Consider the following 20,019-nt stretch of genomic DNA (forward strand, 5'->3'; position numbering starts at 1 on the left):
AGAGAGGCCAAGAGAAAGGAAATGAGTTGCTTTCTCTCTACAAAACAGGGAGATAGGTGGCATGGTGGAAAGAACTCCAGATTTGGAGACAACCCCGTAAGTCTGAATTCCAGCTCTAGGATAAGTAGCATGTCAATCCGGGAAAGTCATTTAATTTCTCTGGGACTCATTTTATTCCTCTCTAAAATGAAAGGGTTCAGCTGGATGATGTCTAAGCAAGTGTCAGAGCTAAGATTTGCATTCCCAGTGTAGAGTTCCTTCTCATATACCGTATTGAATCAGGAAGCCCTCCAAAGGAGACTTTGGTGATAGAAGAAGAAGAAGCTCTGAAGGAGTTTATGATTTTGTGGGCAACTGTGGGGTCAGAAAAGGATGAAGAAACTTTGAGGTTAGGCTAAGTTTCTCTAATAAATGGCTCACTGACAGGGAAGCAAGATAGAAAGTAGAGGTCAGAGGTTAGAAGAACCGTCAGAGTGGTCAAAGATAAAAGATGACAAATCCCCCAGCAGTTGAGAATCCTCACTCATGGAGGACAGCAAGGGTCCCAGTTTGGTGCCACTGTCACTATCTCTTATAGGGATCCATAAGGTGACTGAGGCAGGCTGCACTTGGTGGGTAGCCACATTAAAACACAATTCACTAACATTTTGACTGATGCTGTTGTGAGCAAACACTGATATTATTAGGAGATTGTTATGAGAGAAAGGAAAGAGGAAGTAAGGAGTCCATCCCCAAAGCTGAAGTGGACTATTAACAAAGAAATCCAAGAAACCATAATTAATTTGTTTTATTTATCATTGAGAAACAGCTAGCAAGGCTAGCTGAAAACAGGGAAGCACATGTTCTAGACAAAACTGTCAGGATGGCTTCCTGGAAATGCACTTGTGTCAGCAGCTGGGCTCAGAAATGTGGTCCCTCCTTTGCAGGCTTCAGCAGCTGGGTTTTCTGGCACATAGGGTGGGGAAGGCATGAAGACAGTGACCTACAAGTCCAACAGCAAGCCCACACATGAGTCACCAAAAGGTGCAAGAATAGAGCTGAAGGGATTGTAAGTCAGGCAGAACATTTCTAGTGACAACACCTTTATACTAAGGCCAAAACCCTAGATAAATGAGACAGGAAGGGTGGCATTGTGAGGTAACTGGATAACCAATTTCTCACATCCTCTCGTTATTTGCACACTCCGCTCCTCCATTCCCCTGCCCTCTTCTCTCCCCTCCACCTTTCTAGCTTATGACCACCTTCCCCTCAGGTCCTCCTACTCTTTCTCCAAGTTCACTCTTAGCAGGATTGCTCTCTGAACTCACCTAAAATAGGGAGAGAGAGGTAAACAGTTGACCCTGTCATTTTCTTCTTTATATAGGCTGAAGACCAAGATCTGACAGATGCCCAAGGAATCCCAAAACAACCAAGTCGTCCCCAATTAATAAGACTTAAGAATATGACTTCAGTCCCCTCTCTTATGCCTGAAAGGATCTACTTCCTGATCTTCTAAGGAGTAGCCTCATTGCACATCCCCACCAAAGTGACCAGGTTACCACATGGCTTCAGCTACTCACCCCACTCTGGTCACAGCAGCTTGCCTTGCAGCCAAAGCCTGAGGTGGTGAGGGAGAGGATAAATTCCAAAATAGTTAGGATCAGAAGAATAAAATTGATTCCCTGAAAAGAGGAACCAAACATATAGTGAATAGTGAGAGGTGGATACAAGGTCCCACTTCTGACAACTCAGGAAGAAATGAGTAAAAGGGAGATTGTTGAGTGGGGCAAGACAGGAGATGAGAGATTGTCCTGAAACAAAATTTAAGACATACATTAAGCTTTTGACAAACCTTAAAGTACCATGTAAATTATACATATTATTATTATTAACAATAGTGATAAATCATATTCCAATGACATTTTAAGATCCACATGGCACTTTCCTCACAATATACCTGTGTAATCTTGTGCAAGTATTACCACACCTATTTTGCAGATCAAAAAACTGAAGCTCAGAAATTCAAATTGACCTGCCTATGATCACTTAAATATTCTTCCCTTGTGTTCCATTCCATACACAAGCTAGGCTGGCATCCATATGGTTATGTCATGGATACTCAGCACAGCTTTATTTGATAAAGAAAACCCCAAACCCCCTAGAAGGAAACAGTTCTAACCAGCGTACAATTTCTGTGTATGTTTTCCTTCCAGATTTGGTGGCTCTGGGTTGCTGAAATCATCATTAATTCCCTGGCACAGCAAGCCCACAGTGGTGCCTGCAGCCACTACTCGGAAACCTAATGGTGACTTCAAAAGTTCGTCATCCACTGAGGAAAGGGGAAGTGAGCAAAGGCACCTCCTACTCCCCAAATTGTTCCTAATCTGTAGTTCCAGAATTCATTATATTCTGCTCTTTATCTCGTGCTAAACTCATTCCCCTTTCCTGATCTCCATCCAGGCTAGCTTTGGGTACACTCTAGCCCCAAATCTTTCTCTGCCCTCTCCCTTTTCAATGATCTTCCCTGAACCAACCACCAGCCACGAATAGGCTCTAGTACACCCCATGTTTATGTGCTGAAGTTCTGTTCCTTCAAGATCCATCACAGTTGGCATGCAGACTGTCTTGACTTAAAGACTGTCTTGACTCACCTCCCCTTCTTAAATCAAAAATGGGTTGTCTCTCCTTCAACACTTTCTTTCACAATTACCTGGCCTTCTTGTCTCACACACCCAGGGCAGAGTTTATCACCTCACCCATGGTGAAAACTCATTATTGTTGTTTTGTTATTATCATTATTATAATTATTAATTTCACCACATTGATGGGAACGAACTGTATTGAATCGAAATGTTCGTTGCTTTTTACCCTTTGCAGTTTTCAGGAATTCACATTTTTGGATCAGAGAACAGGAATAAGGCCAGAAATATTAAGGAATCTCCTCTGGTTTCCCAACCCAAAAAAACCACCTGTCCTCAAAGGCTCAGACCTCTACAAAACCCTCAATGTCTCTGCACTGACTTGTAAAGATTGTCAGTTCCAAAGATCCATGATCGTAATTGGCTCCAGTTTGGAAGTACTCACCAGTAATATAGAGTGACCAAAAGCACAGACATCATAGTAACCCTCTTGGTGACAGTAGTAGTAGTAGGCATGATCAGACATTACCAAGTTGACAGCAAAAAAGATGATTCCCAGCCCGGCCACCACTGAGCTAACAATGTTCATTGCCAGGCTGCTTTGGATCTGGAATCACGCAAGAACGGTTAACCCATTAATACACAGTTATGGAGTTAATCCATAAAGTCCGTGTGCAATTTAAAATACTTGTAACTTTGTAACTATATGTGATAGGAAGAATCTGTAACAAGGATTAGAAAGCTTAATGTGTCTAGTTTATTTTTGTCTTCAGAAATTTTATGTTTATTCTATTTTTATTTTTAGAAATTCAATGTAAAAATTACTTATTTTTCAGGATTACTGTTGATCCATGGCTCCACTAGAAGAGAAAGTAAACTGTGTTCTTTGGTTGGCTGAACTAAAATCTACTACCACTGTCCAAAGAAGGTTAAGAACCCAGTAGAAGAAAGAAGCACCACACAGGAATTCCATATCCAAGTGGATGAAAACATGTGATGTGATTGCTGGCATTACTGAAAATCAGCTTGAAAATGTTTTCCATGAACTACAGAATTGTATTACCCCTTGCATTAGTAATAATGGTGGACATGTTGAAAATTAACAAGAACAATAAAAAAATTGTTTCTTCTTTCTTTTGCTTTTTACAGATTCTTTTCATCACATATAGTTAAAAAGTTACAACTATTTTAAATTACACGCCGACTTTAGGGACACCTTGTATTCAGTCTTGTCCAATATACATGTGTGCATCCAACAGCAACAAGAGAAAGATGCATCTATTGAGTGCCTACTATGAATGCAAGACAATATGTCAGGCACTTGGAATATAAGGACTAGGGAAAGTAACACTCAGTTCTTAAAATCGTTACATTCTACTAAGCAATGCAACATGTATATGGGAGTCCTTTCTTTGCATAAAGATAACTCAGGTCAAGGGAACTGAAAAGTCAAGAGAATTATTTTTATTTCTGTTGGTATAACTGCAGGCTCTACCAGGTAACCATCTGAGTAATGGGAGATCAGTCAACAGTGATTCAACCCCTCTGTGACCCTGGGTTACCAGCTCAGCCATGTGGCATTGACCAGGCAAGCCCACTGTAGCCTAGCCAAGGGTTGCTAAGACAGTCTCTCAATAACCCTTCTATTTTCCCCTCCCCTTTCAGAGGGCACAAAAAAAGATCAGAAGTTTCTTCCTCTTAAGCAACAGAGAAAGAGGGAATGCCACTCACCAGAGTATTTGTGGCTCTGTTCTCTGCAGCAATGGTGAGGGAGCCAGAGATGATGAACTGTGGGCAGAACAGGGAACAAATCGATGCCTTAAAACTTTCATTTCTGTCCCTACTGTGCTCACCCTTGAACAGTCAGTCACTAAGCCCTGCCTCTCCCATCCCTGAGAACTGAATGTCTCTGGTGGATCCATCATACACTCCAGGAGCCTCCTAATAATGGAGCAAAGAGTAGGCAGGTCTGCCTTCTTTCATAATGAGAATTAGCACAAATCATTCCGAGGTCAAGTAATCCTGCTAAAAAGGAAAACAATGCTAGTCTCCTAGGGCTTGGACTTGGTGAAAGTTAGAGAAGAAAGAGAAAGAGAGACAGAGAGAAAGAAAGAGAGTCAAGCGTGACTGATTTTGCAAGAACATAGAACACCTCTAATGGGTGTCAGGAGTTCTAGTGGCAAATAAAGGGTGAATTGACACCTGAACTTGGCTTATGACGAGGACTCTGAATGGTTTTGTATGATAACCGCATGACTACTACTCTGGGAAAACCTGACCTTACAGCATAATGGTATATTGGGTGTGTGAGGCAGCCCAGAGAGCTATGGGGAGTCCACGCCTTTAAGTAAATGAAAGTGTTACACATGTCATTTTTAAAAGGAAGTGAGCATCTGATGAGCTGCTCTGGAGAGTATCTCAAACATTTAAAATTCACTCTAATATTATGGCCAATGAGCAGGGATATGAGATTGAGTTATAGATGTGTGTGTACATATATTTTTATGTGTATGTATGTTTGTTTAGCAACCCTTCCCCAATCTACCACAGAAAGTAGTAAAAAGGAAGCCTTGAGGACAGGGGATGTGTTGTTGGGATCCAGGTTCCCACTTGCCTTCTAGGTATAAAGGGAAAAACTCTACATTTCAGAATTAGTTTCACTAACTCTACTCACAAATGCTGTTCCCCAGAATATGTAGCCAGTGTAAAACAGAAAAACATCACGTCTATAAGCATCCGAAGAAATCAAAATGAGAACCATTCCTAAGCTGAAGTTCATCAAGGCAATCATAATCTGGACGGTCTAGAAGAAAAAGAGATTCTCATGAGCACACAGAGGACTGATTCATTTCCCTCTAGAAATGGAGGCAAGGGCCTTCTGCCTCCTTCAGATGCCTTCCATCCTCTCCAGAATCTTTCTGGGCACTGGCAGTACCTGGCATGTAGCAGAGGCTTAATAAGAGTCTGTAACTGGTTAATTGCTTGATCGCTTGGGAGAACTAGGAGCAATCCCCAGATATACCACTTAAAATCTCTAGAAATTGGGACATATCCCTTCTTACTTCTAGGTCTCAGTTTCCTCATCTGTAAAATGAGGAAGTTGAACTAGAAGACCTGTAAAGTCTTATCCAGATAGAGAGCTCTCTGAAGGGTCTGGAACAACTGAGCCATGATCTTCCTGTCTCTTACCGATAAGTACTGGCCACGTGGTCCCAGATGCATCATTTAGCTGCTAATGCCCCTGGTCACTGTGTAAGATTACAAATGAATCTATGCTAGTAGTGGGGATTTCCTCACTGACACTTCCTACAACAATAAAATCATAGTTCCAGGTTACAAAAATTAAGTTTTTTCATTTTAAAATTCTTGAGGTAGGGACAGCTAGGTGGTGCAGTGAGTAGAGCACCGGCCCTGGAGGCAGGAGGACCTGAGTTCAAATCCAGCCTCTGACACTTGAAACGCTAGCTGTGTAACCTTGGGCAAGTCCCTTAACCCCAATTGCCGTACCTTCCCCAGTCCAAAAAAAAAATCAAAAATAGATTATTGAGTTAATTTTTAAAAAACTATTTTTTTTTAAATCCCAAGATGATGTCTATTGAGTACTTAGCAAATTTTGAAGCTTTACAAATTTGAATGATTAGTCTCAGTGAGGATAAAATGAAAGGCACTGTGGCAAACTGGAAAAACAGCGGGCATTAGAGTCAATGTGATCTAGGTTAAAGTCCTGCCTTTGCCACGTACTGGCTGCAAGATCCTCGGCAAGTAACTTATCATTACCATACCTCAAATCCCCTCAAAGTCACTTTCTATGAATATATCATATAGCTGGTGGCAATTTTCATTGATAAAGCATTTTTCCTCTTTTGGGAGCATTTTACACCAGTGAGATCACAGGTTCATTCCAATACCAAGAGAAAGAGTGTCCTTCTAGCGTAACTTTTGTGGGCTTTGTTGGTGGGTTTCGAAAAAGAACGCTATCTGGAAAACGCGCATAACTGAGTATGCACTTCACCTTTGCTGCCCTGCCTGTTTTCAATTCCATGAAACAAGATGCCCCTACCAGGATCATCACTTCTAGACACTGCCGTGCTGCTAATTCAAGCCTTGATTGACCCCACCCCCCTTAGCCTTCTCTCCTGTTTGAAGGGTTTAAGGGTGGAGCACCAAACTCCCTTCAGCACCTTCCTTTCTAGAGAGCAGATATTGGACTCTCTCCACTTTGCATCGCTGCCCTACCTTGTTTCAGCTCCACATAACAGAGATGCCCCTTGCCCTGCCTGAGATAGGTACTTTCTGGTGTCCCAACTCCCCCTCCTGTGCTTTCCTGCCTCTTGATGTGTTTCGTCTCTTTCTTTAGATTGTGACCTTTGAATGCAGGGGTTGTCTTATCTTTTTATTAATTATATCCCCAGTAATTAGCACAGTACCTGGCACATAGTAAGCACTTAGTAAATATTTGTTGAATTGAAGTAAGCCTAGGATAAGCATTCTCTCTAGTGTATGGACTACTGATATCCCTGAAAGCTAGCTTACCTCTCTGCCCCAAAGTCAGACTGACAATCAATAAACATTTATTAAGCATTTAGTTAATAATTTAATAAATTTTACTTAATAATTAGCTTTCCAGAAAGGGTACAAACAGAAACAGAACCTAATTAAATAGTTCTAAAGGATTCATGTAATTTTCTTTATGCTATCAGCTGTTTCAAATTGTTGCCTTGGTCTTTTACTGGTCCAACAAATAAACTCTTTCCAAGATACAGGGATCCATTAGAGAAGCTCCAAATGAGAAAGCCAATAGCTAAATTGTCAGTGTGATCATTTTTCCTTCAGAAATTGACAATCCCTCCAAATTGGGGCTTGATTTGATGTTTTATTGATTGTCCAGACTTAATTGATGTAGCAAAGAATGTTAATGGAGATTAAACTTTAAAATGTGTCCTACATACATTCTTTTACAGAATCTATTATTAAACATTTGCACCCCTGACCCGGAACCAAGAAAAGATGGGGAGAGATCAACAGAAGACCACAGAAATTATATCACATGGATGGCATTTGATTTAGGATCCCAATGTTGAGAGACATCTTGTTTCTTTTTTCTCCCTCTTTCCAAGTACCTCTTGCCTTCCTACCCTATTCCCTGCTAGTCATTCTTATCTGATGTCATCACATAGCAGAGAATAGGAAAAAAATAGAGACTTCACCAGAAAATCCCTACTTTACTCCCTGGGACAACAGGGAAGGGCAGATGATCCAAGGTATCAATTTATAGATACCTATCCCTCCTCACCTCCATAGCCAATGGGTACATCTCTCTTTTCCTTCCCCACCACCAAGACTAAATTAAAAGGATTCTAGACTAGGGCCACACAAAGTTGGTACCAAGCCCTGGGTCCTCTCTAGGTCTAACTATGGCCCTGTTCAGAGTGGGGCATTCAGGGAGCATGTTAATATCTATCTCTAAGACTAAATAAATATATCCTAAATGCATGGAGCCATTCTGGCCCAACCTGATATCTACTAAGCCCTGAGAGGTTCACAAAGCTGAGGAAGCCTATAGAATGAAATTATCACTTAATCTTAAGAAACAAAATGTATTCAAATTCTGAGTACTACTCCTCAATACCTACATACCAGCAAGTCATTGATTTTCTCTAATTTATTCATCTGTAAAATGAGAGATTTGCCTGAGATGCAAACACTTGAAAGAATATTGGGATTGGAATCTTTTACCTGGGTTAAAATCTTGTGTCTGTTTTGTACTATCTCTGTGACCTTAGATATGCCTCTAACTATGCTGGAGCCTCAGTTTCTTCAACTCTAAAACAATGGGGAGAGTGTGGACTGAATGATTTTTGAGGTTTATTTCAGATCTCATGGTCTCAAAATAAATCTTAATAATGTTTAAGGTAACTTAATCATCCCACAAGCATTCATTATGCTCTTCCTCTCTTCCAGACACTGTGCTAAACTCTGCAGACACAAAGACAAAAGCAGTTTCTTCTGGCTTCCAAATCTACAAACCTGTAAGTCCCTCCCAGCTAGAAACATAAAAATATGCTCTCACAAGGGATGGAGAACTCTGACTCACCCCCAGTGCCTTGGGTTCCCCTTTCAGGAATTTCTGCAGGGCTGCTTTCGATTTATAGAGTCGCATAGGTGCCTGCATTGCACCCTGTGAGAAGGAGATGAAACCTGACTGAGGATAGGATGAGACCATTCCCTTTGGAGTTTCCTGGGAGTCCATGAGGCCACTGGTGACACTGTGAGAAGAGAAGTCACATGAAACACAAGCTTGGTGTGTCTCCCCATCCCCTCCCCCCCCCAAAAAGGAAGGTGGAATGGTAGCTCAAAAAAGTTAATGCTCTCTTGGGCCACACTAAGAGAGGAGTGTCTAGAATAATGAAGTTGACAGTACAACATTCTTCTGCCCAGCTCAGATCCCAATTGGATTATTGTGTTCACTTTGCAGTTCCATATTTTAGGAAGGGCCTGATAAGCTGGACAGCATGCAACAGAGGACAACCAGGATGTTAAGAGCTTAGAGACTATGCTACATTATGATTGGTTGAAAAAAATCTGGAGTGGTTAGCCTGGAAAGAAGATTTAGGTTGTTAAAGGATAAAATGAGGAAGTAGTTGTGAAATACCTTGAAGGATATGCAATGAGATCTAAAGACAAGGGGTCAATTCCTTCACAGGGGAAGACAGTGCTCCTGAATCACCATTATAGGACACATGCTATGAACATTATCCATACATCCTCTCCAGCCTCATCTTGGGTGTGACCAAAGACATATGGACAAGGGGGTTGAGTTGTGTTCATAGATCAGAGCAAAGTGAATTGTCCCACATGGGGGTTGAGACTGACTGGTACTATGTTCATATGTGTCCCAAACTAGAAAGGCTCAGCAATCACTCTGACTCAGGTCCATGGCTCTACAGAGACTTTGAATGTCACCCAAAGGTCTACAAGGGAAGTAAGGCTAAATAGTCCACTCAACTTTGGGAACTACCTTCCCTTGGATGAAGATGCCTGGATTATAAGGTGGATGGGTGATTGAATCTTCAATTCATCTTTCTCTTTCTAGCAGACCCAGGTGCCTACAATATGCTGCATCCCATCTGGATATCTACCAAGACACAAGGGTCTATATAGCAAGGATAATCTTGCCATCTAGAAGACACTACATGCCTACTCTCCTATCCCCTCTCTTCACTTATGCTCAGGGAATAATAATTAAGTCAGTATTACCAGTTACTGATCCCAAAAAGGACATGGCATCTTATGATCTTATAGATCCACTCACAAACTCATGACTGCTGAATCTTAAGCACTCTTTCCGGGCCACCACTTGCCTATATATCTAGATTCACCTAAGACAATTGGAAATGTCTCAATATTTTTTTAAAATTTTCCCCCATATAACATACCTAGAACAGTGTTAAGCACCTAGAGGCCACTTAATAAATTCTTCCCCCCACCCCAGGCAATTGGGATTAAGTGACTTGCCCAGGGTCACAAAGCTAGTAAGTGTCTAAGGCTGGATTTGAACTCAGGTACTCCTGACTCCAGAACTGGTGCTCTATCCACTGTGCCACCTAGCTGCCCCCAATTAATAATTTTTTGTTGATTGCTTGGTTGATTGAGAGGGAACTAATTGATGAAAACATTTGTGTTATTAATTTTACTGAAAGGTTGCTATAAGAAATCAAATTTTACAAATCACCCTATTGTGACTATGAAAATGATCCAGTCAATAATCCCATCCTCACCTTATGCCAAGAGTAGGCAAGGCACAGAGCCCACAGATCAGACCTGTCACTCCAAGGGAGAAGCAGAACAGACTCCTCCCAATAACCCCCTTAAAGTGACAGGACTCTCTCAGGGGAGTGGGAAGGCCTAAGAGGATGAAAATAAATAGGAAGAAACAGTCTTGACTAGCTACCAGGAGCCCATACTATTCTGATGCCTTGACTCTGCAGAGCCTTTACTACGGACGTAGTATGAGTCAAGGTCTGGGTTCATCTGTGCCTTGGGAAAAGGGACAAGAGAAGACAAGCCCCTCACTACTCAAAGCTTACCTGTGTCTGGGAAGAATAGATGGACTAAACAAGAGAATTATAAAACAAGAAATCTATGATCTGCCTCTGAAAAGCTCTATGAGAAGGGAGTGCTTTGGGAGGTCAGAAAAAAAGAGAGATTCCTGAGTGGCCAGGAAGCCAAATGTCATGCTCATTGCGAACCTTGAAATGAGCTTTCAATTAATTAATTAATTAAATCATAAGAGTAGAAAGGTAGGAAGGGAAGGTTTGGTTGTGAATTTCTCTGGCCTCTGACCTCTAATGTCCCCTCCCTTCTATCCCTCTCAGAGATTAGAAAGGGCTCATCATCTGCACTTCAGGAGTGGTGCTTAAGTGAGAACAGGTCTGACATTAGTGCAAAGAGGAGGCTGAGGCTCTGTACCAGGAGAACCGTCCCTCCAGACATTCCTTCCTTCCCCAGCACTAATCCCATCTGCACAATGAAAGGTGGGGTTGCCTGTCTCCAAAGGAAGGGGGAGGTTTTACCAACACCATGACCCAACTGGTCAGTTCACTGCTACAAAATGTTTGTCCCTAGTTATACCTGAGAGTCAGGAGATGAGTTCTGGGCAGAGAAATTCAAGGCAGAAGGAGTCCCAAGAGGGCGCTGAACCAAGCCTCTCGTACCCAATATCCAGGGCAGATCTAGAGACTTCTGGATGCGCATGAGCTAGGAGTGTGTGGGAGGAACCAGGGGCTGCCCATTCCCTTCAGAGGATCTCGGCCCGGGCAAACTCAGGACTGTAGACCCAATGGGTCTCTGCTTATAGCCCCAAAGAACCTTATTCTTCATGCCAGTACAACCAAAACTGCTCTGTCTCATGAGCCCAGCAGGGCCATCTGCCTGAAAAGATTTATCAGACCCAAAGACTTGAACACTCCTTCCCACTCACGGCCCCCTTGGATCCCTCCTATCCCCATCTTCCCTGGGTTTTAACTTCACCTCAAAGCAAAAATAGGAACCACCTGGAGTGCCTACCCGTCCAATCGGCCAGCTTTTCCAGGGTCTCCTGGTCTTCAAGTCTCCCTCCTCACACACTGCCTACTCAATGGATGGAGCTTCACTGAGTAGGAAATGCCCTGTGGTTTCACTCTGGGCTGTTCGCCTGCTTCCCCCTGACACACTGCCCTTCCTCCTGCAGTTTTCTGTGCCTTAAAGGACATGCTGATGAGAAGTACAACAAGCAGTTTCTGAACATGGTGAATTGTTTCATTTCCAACATAGGAAGTAACTAATAGTTCCTGTTTTTTTCTTTGCAAAAAGTATCTATTCTTGTTTTATTTTTTAATTTTGATTATGACTTTGATGATTATTAACCATAACAAAGATTTAAAGATATGAAGAATAAGGGAAAGGACTATATAGGAAACCCTAAAGAGCTGTAACAGTGGGGGTTTTCTAAGAACTATATTATATATAACCATTCATAGGCATATATGAGAGACAAAAGCCAACAGACTAGTAAGAGTTCAGTAATATCCCCAGCACTGTGCTCATGGATGGAGATACAAAGGAAATTAAACACACTGTCCTAGTTCTGAAAGGGATTAGATTCAAATGAGGGAGCCAACATGTAACTAACTAGAAACGTCCAAGATAAATACTGTGTAAATGCAAAGTAATCTCAGATGTAGAGGTGCTTGGGGGGGCGGGGCGGGGTTAAGGGCATTGGACAGAGGGCAAGAAAAACCTTGCTGCAGAAGGTTGAATTCAAGCTAATACCTGAAGGAAGCCAGAGAAGCCAGGTGGAGATGAGAAGGAGAGCATTCTTGGTGTGGGCCTAGACAGTGAAAATCAAGGAGTCAAAAGAAAGAGTTTGGCATTTTAGGAATACCAAGGACAGTGTAACTGGAACTCAGAGTACTCAGAAGGGAGCAAAATATTAGGAGAAAGTTAGGATGGGGCCAAGTTGTGAAGGACTTTTAAATACCTAACAAATAATTTTATCTTTGATATCGTAGGTAATAGGGAGCTAATGCAGTTTATTGAGTTGGGGTCAGATTTGCCCTTTATTAAGATGATGTTGGCAGCTGAGCAGAAGATGAATTGGATATATATCCATGTGAAGTAGAGAGACCAACCAATAGGTGATTATTGTGATAGTTAAGGAGAAAGATGATGATGACCTAGACTAGGGTTGTGTGGTTGCCCAAGTGGAGAGGTTCCATAAAGTAGAGATGTTATCAAGTGAGAAACAATAGGGTCTGATGACAGATTGGATATGTAGGGTGACAGCATCTCATTTGGTCTCTTCATCCACAAAATGAATCCATAAAATGTAATGGTATTCACACAACTTATAGGGCTATTGAGAGGCTAGACATGTGAAAGCTTTAGAAGCATAAAGTATTAAATGTCAACAGAAGTGCTATGGCTGGTGAGAGAATATTATCCTAACCCCTCCTTATACTGTGTGAAATGAAATCGATTTCTTTTTTGGTCCCCAGCTTTTCTCTCTTTCAAGAGCTTTTGGGTCACAGTAAAAGAAACTTGGATCAGGCTGAGAACTTTATTGAGCCTATCTGGCACCAGCTTAAAGCAATGGGCTTTGAGTTAACTGTACTTGGAAATCCTGTATCCCACTTTCTGTCTGAGAATTATACGTTATATTCATTGATCCCTATTCCTCATTGCTGATGCAATGATGCGTTCCATCCTGTGCCTAATAACCACATGAACATAGATGTGTCATATAAGGACTTGCTGGTAATCTCAAAATAAACAGAATCCATTCTTCAGTAATCTCTTTACATGGTTATTACTGCTACCCTCCCTTCAATCAGGAAGAGCTTCTGCCTCCTTAGCATATCCTGAAGTCAGAAGGCTTGGCTTCCAATTCTTCCTCTGATGTGTGCTACTTGCATGACCTTAGGCAAGTCACTTTCCCTGTCAGGCTCAGTTTCTTTATCTGTAAAATGACAGAATAGATCTCTGAGATCCACTCAGATCTAGATCTATCATGCTATGATCCTATCATTAGACCATCCTTCTATTTCTTTGCAATTCTCCATCTTAACTTCCTTCCCTTGAAAACTCATCATTGGGAAATCTCATTATGCTGTGTAATCAAATCTGTCTCATCTTCACATCTCATCAGTACTCTATAGCCCTCTGATTGAACCCTGTGACTTGAAAGCAGAACCACGAGCATTCAGACCTTTATTTAACAAGAATGCTCAGCACCAATTTTTCTCCTATTTCCCACCAGCCATGTTGCTTTTAGCCTGTTGGGTACTTTCCATCATGCCCCTGCATGAGATACCTTATCCCCCCACACAGCTCTCTTTAAACTTCCTTTTGTGTATTCTCTTCCCCCATTAGATCATAAGCACCATGAGGACAGAAACTGTCTTTCTTTTTATTTGTATCCCTAATGCTTAGCACAATGTCTGGCACATAGTAGGTGCTTAATAAATGTTTACTGACTGACTGACTGACTCTTTGAAAGATTCCACTAACCCTTGGTCCCCATGTGAATATATTTTCTACACGTGAACAAACATTATTTTAGAGAAGTTAACTGAATTCACACAGCAGCCTTCCACAACCATGATTAATTTAGGGACTGAAATGAATCCTGTACTAGTGAGGTATAAGAAGATGAATTAAACCTAAAGCTTTGTGTTAAACTGCTTCCACCCATGCAGAGCAATGTAGAGTCATAGGGAATTGCCTGAGGGGCGCTAAGGAAAGGAATGATCTGCCCAGGGTCCCACAGCCAGTATATGTCAGAGGCAGAGCTTTTACCCCAGTCCTCCGATACGAAGGCTGTTTCTCCACTACACCAAACTATTTCTATCTGAGACTATAACTTTAGAAAGCAACAGCAATTCCCTAAATACCAAGTTTAAAAATCCTTTCATTTTTTAATTCAGAGGTGGGGCTGTCTTCCCCCTGCTTTTCCCCATCCATCTTTTCCAACTTCACCTCTATTGAAATTTGATGAAGGATTTTTTAAAATAATGAAATCATCCCGATTTACTTACTCATGCCTACATGGCAGAATCTGGGTACTTCTTTCTCTCTTATTCTGGCAGCTAGGTGGTACAGTGGATAGAGTGTGCCACAACTGGAGTCAGGAAGACTTGAGGCCTGGCACTCTATCTGCTATGCCACCTAGTTGCCCAGTATCTTCATTACCTGAAGTAATTATTGTTTAGTCATTCTTTCAGTCCTGTACTACTCTTTGTGACCTCCAACATCTTCTAATTGTGAAGTCAATTTTCTGAACATGAAAATGTATGCCATTCTTATGCGGGAGGAAGATTAGATCTCTATCTTCACATGTTTATTGTCAAAAATCATTGTTTTTGAGAAGGCAGTAACATTAGCTTTGCTCCTTGAGGCTGCTGTCTCTCTCCTTGCTTACTTCTTATCATGTTGCTGTTGTTACCCCTATCCTTCCAGCAGCAGACACCTAGTAGTCACATCCCAACAGATGGCAGCAGAGAACAGCAGAAGACCCTAATAATGGGCACCATTAAGAATAAGCAGAAAGAAACAGAGGGCGGCTGAGTCAAGACTTAGAGAAGCCAAGAAAACATGCTGAAGTGCAGGCATCTTGTAGAGAGAGGAGAATGGCAGAGGAAGACCAGCTCAGTGGAGAAAGAAGCTCACCTGATGGCAGCTGGTGATGTATCTGGTGACTCTGGAATTCTGGAAGGAGAAGTTAGACCTCTACTCAAGTGCCCTGGCTATATGTGCTTCCTGACTGGTGCCTCTCCATGGACCTTCCCTGATAACTGGCACTAACTGTGATCATCCTGCTCTACCACTGTTGGCATGGTAATTTGAGGCAGGGTGGATCCGTACTTGCATAAAACAAATCTTTCTTGTCATTTATCTTGATAGCTGCTGCTGCTGTTCTCAAAGAGGACCATGACATCAGGGAGGTCATGCCATGACATGCAATTTAATTGGATTTAAGTGAGGGAGGGCTATGCAAAGTCACCAGCCTCACTTTCTCCTCTGGAGCCATCTGGGTCCAGTGGCCATTTTAATTAAATGTTATTGATTATGAACTGTATCTTCCAGTCAGCTGATAAAAGATACATCTCTGTAGGGCTTTCGGAGCTCTGGTCATGAGTAGATGCTAACACAAACACCTGCTGTATTTTGAATCTGTGTTAGTAATCAAGGTGGGAAAGGAAACATATGTAAGGGAGGAGTTGCACGTAAATGAAAAAGGTGAAGGTCTTAAAGCAGCTACTAGACCCTCCAATAGAAAGTCTTGCAAAGGAAAATCACATTGTCCTGAAAAGATGGTCCACAGTAAACAAACACTCAATGATGATATCATACATAAGTCAGTCTCATCAGACTGAAAGACAATGTTCTCAGCCTCATTCATTCCCAAACTGTTCTATATCTTAAAGATAACAAAGGGACTTTAGAATAACGTGGGTGTGATCTTTAGCTTTCAGGGGACTATTGTACAGATTTCTCCAGCCTCTCAACAAGTCCCTGCTATGTCTGTACTTACTCTTCTCAGCCAGGTTTGATAAATGCCTCACTGAAACCACGGCCATGGGAATACAGGGGAAAGGAATACAGTCTTTCTGCTGAAGAAGCTTGTTGAGGTCCTCCGCCTCAACAACCAAAAAGTGGGGGGGATAACAGACCCACACCCAGGCCTTTGCCTAGCAAAGGGCCTGATCTCGCGGACAATGAATGGCGCGGGAGCCAAAGGTGGTAAGTGACTCTGTTTATTGCTTCAGCAAGCAGCATTTTTATATCTTTATTTACATAGGCATTGGGGCCGCCCTGGTTCTGCCTACTCTCCTCCCCTTCTCTTCCCTCGCTAACCTGAAGTTCCCTGTGGTCAAGCAGTCCAGGCAAAGAACCGGAAGTTCCATGTGCTCTGGCAAGCCCAGACAGAGAGCCAGAAGTGCCATGTCGTCAAGCAGATCTGGGCAAAGACCTGGAATTGCTGGAGAGGCAACAAAGGTGAGACTCCTCCTCCTGGCTCCACCCATATCTCAGAGCCCTGAGTTTATCTCAGCAGGCCCTGGGTGTGGAGGTCTGAGGACCTGAGGACGGCAGGGCTGGGCTCCATCTCGCCCGTAACAACTCCCCCTTTTTATTTTTTCGCCAAGAGTCAACGGGTACTGACTCAATGTCTGTATACAGGGCCCCAAAAAACATCCTCAGCACTAAAGGAGTACAACAACATAGCAAAAAAGGCAAGGCCCCCACAATGGCCACAGTCTCTAAAATATGAGTAAGCCAATTGGGGGTTAAAAAGGTCTTAATATGACTCAGAAAGTCATCTATAACACTGTCAGGTTGTAAGGTCTCATGTGCTGCCCCTCCTTCCTCAGTGGCTAATTGCAACACCTGGGTAATTTCTGCTATAATGTTCTGATTATGAAATAAGGCTTAAACATAACATTCATTATCCTAAGGACACAAGGTGGACAAAAACTTATTATGACCAAACAAAGAACATAAGGTACTGTATGGAAAATAGTCAAGAATACATTAGGAAATGGGTAAATGTTTTGAAAATACCAATAATTTTTGAAACTATCAATAATCAATAATTGTTTTGCCACTTCAATATTCCACTCAATCAGTATTCCACTCAATGACTCCCCCTTTTTGTTTTTTCAGATACCTCACCACTATAGGTACATCCTAATTTTTTCCTTTAACTATCCCCTTGTAAATAAACATTGGAAAGATTGACGAATCAAAGGGGGCAGTCCCCTTTGTGAATATAGATACATAGACTCAAAAAAGAAATAAAAATGTAATTGTCTCTTTAAGATTCAAAAGTTCTTTTCGTATGCAGCTGTCTGGCAGAGGACATTAATGAAATCTTCTGGTTCTTGGTATCTGTTCCAGGTATGTCCAGCACAGAGGCTTCTTCTTCTTCTCTTCTTGCAGGAACCAGCTTTCTGTCCATTCTCCTACAAGAGTAATCTTAGCAGAATTTTAAGTTACCATTTCTAATCCTTATAACCCCAATCATTTCACAAATTCAAAATTGGAACCTTGACCAATTGTTCTGTTTAAGAAATTCACATCAGAAAACAAATTCTTATACTTTACATTACTCATCATTAATTTTCCCTATCAGAGGGATGAGACTCCATTACATACATAAATACATTAAATAACCAATTTTCAACACAGTACATATAATGTCATAAACTTTTGTCATGCCACGTTTCTTTGATGGCATTTACAGGATAATATACAAGCCATTCTTCTTTTAACATTACTAATTGTAACAAAGCTTTAGACAAGCTTGATATTAACCAAATAGCAAAATAATATTCTCACAAGCCCTTGACCTAATTGTCTCCATACCATTGCCAAGAAAAATCTAACTTATACCTATACAAAGACACTGCTCCCAGTCCTATAGTAATCTAAGATGTTCCATAATTAATATAAATGGATTTTCACTGTACTGACAAAACCTTCTGATAATAGAAATTTGCCACCAAGAGAGTAGGGACTTAGAGTAAGGGGACCATATTTTCCCCCAGCTTCCTGTCCACTCCAGGCAGAGGCCATGTCAAACTGCAAGCTGCATTGAGTCAGGCTTAGACTGCCAAGTTTCAATTAAGGCATCAAGTCAAAAGGGTCCCACCTCAGCACAGGCTGAACAGTTGCCCTCTCAACTCTGCCAAGAAATCATACCTGCAGCTCATGCTTGCCCTCCCACAGTGCTGCTGGCATCTTGGGTCAGCCTTCCTTGATACTTACACCTGGAGTGAGACTCAGAAAAACAGTCAGTTAACAATCCCACAAAGTCTTTGAATGGCAAGATTCAAGTATCAGTGACTATTGCCTAAGGAACATCCTTAAAGCTAGCTCTAAATAGCTTGCTAGCATTTCCTCCCTTGTTCATATAATCTTTCCATTAAGATCATAAGTTACTGCTCTAACACATTTGCATCAGTTTCTCTTCAATTTTCCTATTCTTCTCTAATTATGCCTGATCTGAAAGAATTGAGCCATATAACTTTATGTTTATGTTTTAGACGATGGAATGAATTCAAATCCACATTTAACTTTTCCCATTAATACAGAAATATTCTACAACTTCTCTCTCCTAAAGAGACTTACATTGAAATTCTTTTTCCTAAACTGAAGATGTCTCTGATTTAGTTCCAGTAATTAATTACACTATTTGTACCAGTCATTTGATTAAAACAAGATTTCACATATTTGCATTTATCCAATTTTCCCCATAAAACCAACTTCTTTCACAATAGTAACAGACTCTGGCAGATAGCTTCCCTTTTGTCACTACTGGCTTATTTCTGATTACAGAGACCTGCCATAAAAAAGCATCATATCATCTCACCCAGAACTTGGAAAACTCACAGAAAACTGCAACCAATTAGCTTACAGGTGGAAATTCAGCAGGCCTTCTGAAAATCATACAAAAAGAGTTTACAGAGCATTTTAAAAGTATTTTCCCTTCTTTAAAACAGTTTAAAATTTATCCTGATATAAACAGGGATGGTCACTAAACTTTCATGAAGAAAATTACTTGGACAGCTCTAAAATGAAATGAGTCTCCTTCTTAAAGCAAAATAACCTTTAAACATTTGGATTCATTCACAAATTAGTCCATAAACCTCCAGATTAACATAAATACATCTTTAGATGATAAAGGCTTGAAAATCACACTCCTATATTTTCAAAGTATTATAACAACTGAATTCTTTGTTATTACAGAATTTCTAGATATCACAAATAGGAACTGTTGATACTGTGACTTCTGGTATTTCTATATTAATACATTAATATATAAATACATGCATAACATATATTAATACACTAATATCTTAAATACACTTTATTAGGAATATTTGCCTGGCCATGAATGAACTTATGAAAGAAAACTTTATTTGCACCCCGCTTTCTCCAAGCTTCATCTTATGCATTCCAATCCCTGACTCTAATTCTTCCGCTTTTACAAAAGGGGTTTGGATTAACAAAAAGCCTAAGGAATTTGAAAGAGGTGATCCACTTCCTTTCAAGCAAAAGGAGCAAGCTAAAACAATTTTAGTTTCCCCTCCCTTCTATCTACCTCAGCATGAGAAGAGGGGGATCCTTTTCACTTGCTGAGCAGAACTGACAAAGGTGAGTTAAAGAGGAACTCAGGATTATCCATAATAAAGATCTCAGCCACAGGTAAATTACCTTGGGCCGGGAAGTCCATTAGAAAATGAAAGAGCCCGCCTATGTTAATTTTCCAGGCAGGGAGCTTCCTTAACCAACAGTGAGATTTAATATTTTTAACACAGTCATACCTTACATAGACAGAGCTTAAGGATTATACAAATCAAAA

The 20,019-nt window shown here is 41.2% G+C and overlaps 1 protein-coding gene across 3 annotated transcripts; it reads right to left on the reverse strand.

Annotated features, from left to right (window-relative positions):
* Positions 1–772: 772 nt before the first annotated feature.
* LOC118853622 (membrane-spanning 4-domains subfamily A member 4A-like) lies at positions 773–11,842 on the reverse strand. 3 transcript variants are annotated; one of them, XM_036763789.1, is made up of 7 exons: positions 11,685–11,842; positions 8,713–8,884; positions 5,293–5,421; positions 4,350–4,406; positions 3,064–3,225; positions 1,560–1,661; positions 773–982 (listed from the first exon to the last, which is right to left on the reverse strand). In XM_036763789.1, exons 2-7 carry the CDS (start codon positions 8,866–8,868, stop codon positions 845–847), a joined length of 744 nt encoding a protein of 247 aa, XP_036619684.1. In that variant the 5' UTR covers positions 8,869–8,884; positions 11,685–11,842; the 3' UTR covers positions 773–844. The 3 variants fall into 3 exon arrangements, with proteins under 3 accessions (XP_036619684.1, XP_036619685.1, XP_036619686.1); XM_036763790.1 differs by having other exon boundaries at positions 11,672–11,835; XM_036763791.1 differs by lacking the exon at positions 5,293–5,421 and having other exon boundaries at positions 11,685–11,803.
* Between the last annotated feature and the right edge of the window lie 8,177 nt (positions 11,843–20,019).

Source organism: Trichosurus vulpecula, chromosome 6 (assembly GCF_011100635.1).
Source record: "Trichosurus vulpecula isolate mTriVul1 chromosome 6, mTriVul1.pri, whole genome shotgun sequence".
In the NCBI taxonomy this organism is placed as follows: domain Eukaryota; kingdom Metazoa; phylum Chordata; class Mammalia; order Diprotodontia; family Phalangeridae; genus Trichosurus; species Trichosurus vulpecula.